This window comes from Lactuca saligna, chromosome 7 (genome assembly GCF_052625555.1).
Source record: "Lactuca saligna cultivar CGN05327 chromosome 7, ASM5262555v1, whole genome shotgun sequence".
NCBI classification, from domain to species: domain Eukaryota; kingdom Viridiplantae; phylum Streptophyta; class Magnoliopsida; order Asterales; family Asteraceae; genus Lactuca; species Lactuca saligna.
Window position 1 is genome coordinate 155,872,755 of NC_136423.1, and position 2,783 is coordinate 155,875,537.

Sequence of the window (2,783 nt, forward strand, 5' to 3'; positions counted from 1 at the left end):
CCGAGACAGTTGTTTCATGTTGTAGGAGAGACCGTATGAGGATCTATGGGTGAGGATGATGAACTTGGATTAGGTGGAAATGGGTACAGGTCACCGGAACTATTGCATCTAGTGAGGTGTGCCTTCATGTAGAGATCCTTCAAAGAAAAGCCATAAGGATCAAACTCAATGGAAACATTATTGTCATGGCTGAATTTTCTAATGGATATTAAATTCTTGATAATGTTGGGAACGTGATAGACATTGTTTAGAAAGTAGGAACGATTAACAGAGGAAAGAATAGATGAACCGTAACCTTGAATTGGAATATTATTGTCATTGCCTACTAACAGATAATGAGGTTTACTTAAACAAGATATGTTGGAGAGCATACCCAAGTCATTGGTGAGATGTGCAGTTGAACCTGTGTCCATGTACAAGGTATTATCGGGTGGCTGGAGTTGCATGGTGTGAACAACATTTATCAGGTCCGTAGGGGTCATAGGAGTACCCAACATGTTAGTTGATTGAGTTGTGTGATGTGTGTGTGGAAGAGTAGATGGTTGTCATTGCTGAGGTCGAGAAGGACCCAGACCAAGTAGTCCCTGTTGACTAAATTAAGGAGGTGTTATTGGGTAAGGGCATGGAGGCGAGGTTAGTTTACTAGTAAGATAAAGTGCTGCTTGTTGCCATGGATTATGTTGAGTGTAATTTTGTTGGGTGTAATGGAACCAAATACGACCTCTTACTTTATAGCCATGACCACGACCACAATAACCCCTACCTCTATAGCTGCCATGATAGTTGCCCTGATCACCATGATCGCTTTTGAAATTGTGACTGGTGTTGTTGTTGTCATTGGTATGAGAGTGAATAGGAAGGTTTGGAGAGTCAAAAGTTTGGGTAGAAAGGGCTTGGCGAGCAGAGTGTTTCTTCCAAGAGTAGTTGGGATTGAGCTTTATTAAAGGTGGGAAGCAGACCAGATTGTTGGATGATGGTGGCGATTGTGTCATAATCACCCTTGGTTAGACCAGAAACAAGTTGTAGAACCATATTTTGTTCAGATACAGGATTGCCAACATTAGTTAATTGATCAACAAGGTTTTTCAAATGAGCACAATATTTGGTGACAATGGCAAAGGCATCTAGGCGTGTGCTAGTGAATTGCTCTTCAAGGTAGACTGCACGAGTAGCTTTCTTGTCTTGAAAGATTTCAAACAATCGATCCCATAGTTCTTGAGCAATAGCATCAGGCTTCATCATGGTCTGAGCGAGTTCTGGTGACATTGTGGCATATGTCCATTATTTAACAAGGGTATCTAATCGTAGCCATGTGTCTTCATCGACGTCAGTAGGGCGTGGGGATTTGGGTTTGATGTTGTCAAGAACATTGTACGCACAAGGTTGAATTTGAAATAGTTCTACCCATGAACCCCTAAATTTTGGGGTATTTCACCCTATTTAAAGGATCATTGGCCTTCCCCAGCTTCCCCTTCCCTGCTTCTTGTCCCTCTAAAGCCCTAATTGTGTGTGTGCTCATTTTGTGCATTCTTAAGCGAGGAGGAGGGTTTTCTTGGAGAAAAGAGCTTAGAGATCAAGCATTCAGAAGCAAGGAGCTTCAAGGATGTGAAATCTATTGTATTTAGCAACTTCTGGAAGGTATAAAGCGTTACCCTAACCTCATTCTTTCTAGATCCCCTCTTTGGACAAATTTCAGGGTTTTCATAGCATGATTGGAAGCTATTATACCTTGCAATCTCAGATCTGAAGTTGTAACTTCAGAACTGAGCTCCTTTGGGCTTCTTAGTACATAAACTTTCCAGCTTGTGCAAGAATGTGACTCTCCCAGGGTGTAAAGCTCCATTGGAAGCATAGATTGGTCATTTAGGGCCTTTAGAACCTTGCATGTGCGTAAAGTTTGCAACATTACGTGATAAACATGCCTTAGAAGCTTGGATCTGTAATCTCGAGCCTTGCCATAGCTTAAAAAGCGTCTGCATGGATGAAGGTCTGTGAGGATTCAGCAAGTTGAATGAACAACTTGGCGAGCCCGGTGAAGATGGCCATAAGCTTGATGAGTTGGATGAACAACTCCGTGAGTCCGTTGAAGTTTGCCTTGAACACGGCGAGTTGTTAAAAGACTTGGCGAGTCGGCTGGGGTTTCTCCCAATTCTTGGACACGTATGAACTCGGTGAGTTAAAGGAGAACTCAACGAGCCAATCAAGGATTTCACGACTTCTCGAGTTCAGGAAGGACTCGACGAGTAGGTGAACTGCACTCGATGATTTGAGTCAACATGGACTGTTGACTTTGATTGTGCACTTTGATTTTGACCATGAGTTGACCAGTTGACTTCTAAGGGTATTCTGGTAATTTGGAGATTTATGAAAGAGGATTTTATGGTATCTATAGGTAGCAAAGTTCATGTTGGTGATTCGGGAGTTGAAGCTTTCTAGTTTTAGACGTTAGTTACAAGTTGATTTCTCCTTATTATATCAATAGGGTCTACGGCACCAAGGCCAACCCTTTATGATTTACATCCTGGTTTAGGATGGTTGATATGTTAGAGTACATCCTGGTTTAGGATGGTTGCTATGCTAGTAATTTGTTTGATTGATATCCTGGTTGTAGGAAGGTGGCTATGCTAGAGATCAGTTAGATCTGTATGACTCTTTGTTATTCCATGCTAGCGTACGATAATTATGAGCACATGTTTATTTGTATGGGGAAGGGTTGAGGCAGGTCCTGCTGTGTGCTGTAGTGCCAAGACACCTCGGGTGGACCGGGTAGACTGCAGGCTCGG

General features: G+C 42.4%; 1 protein-coding gene across 1 annotated transcript; it reads right to left on the minus strand.

The window, feature by feature from the left end:
• Positions 1-870: 870 nt before the first annotated feature.
• LOC145007374 (uncharacterized) lies at positions 871-1,266 on the minus strand. Its single transcript, XM_078966320.1, has one exon. The coding sequence runs from the start codon at positions 1,264-1,266 to the stop codon at positions 871-873; it is 396 nt and encodes a 131-aa protein (XP_078822446.1).
• Positions 1,267-2,783: the final 1,517 nt, after the last annotated feature.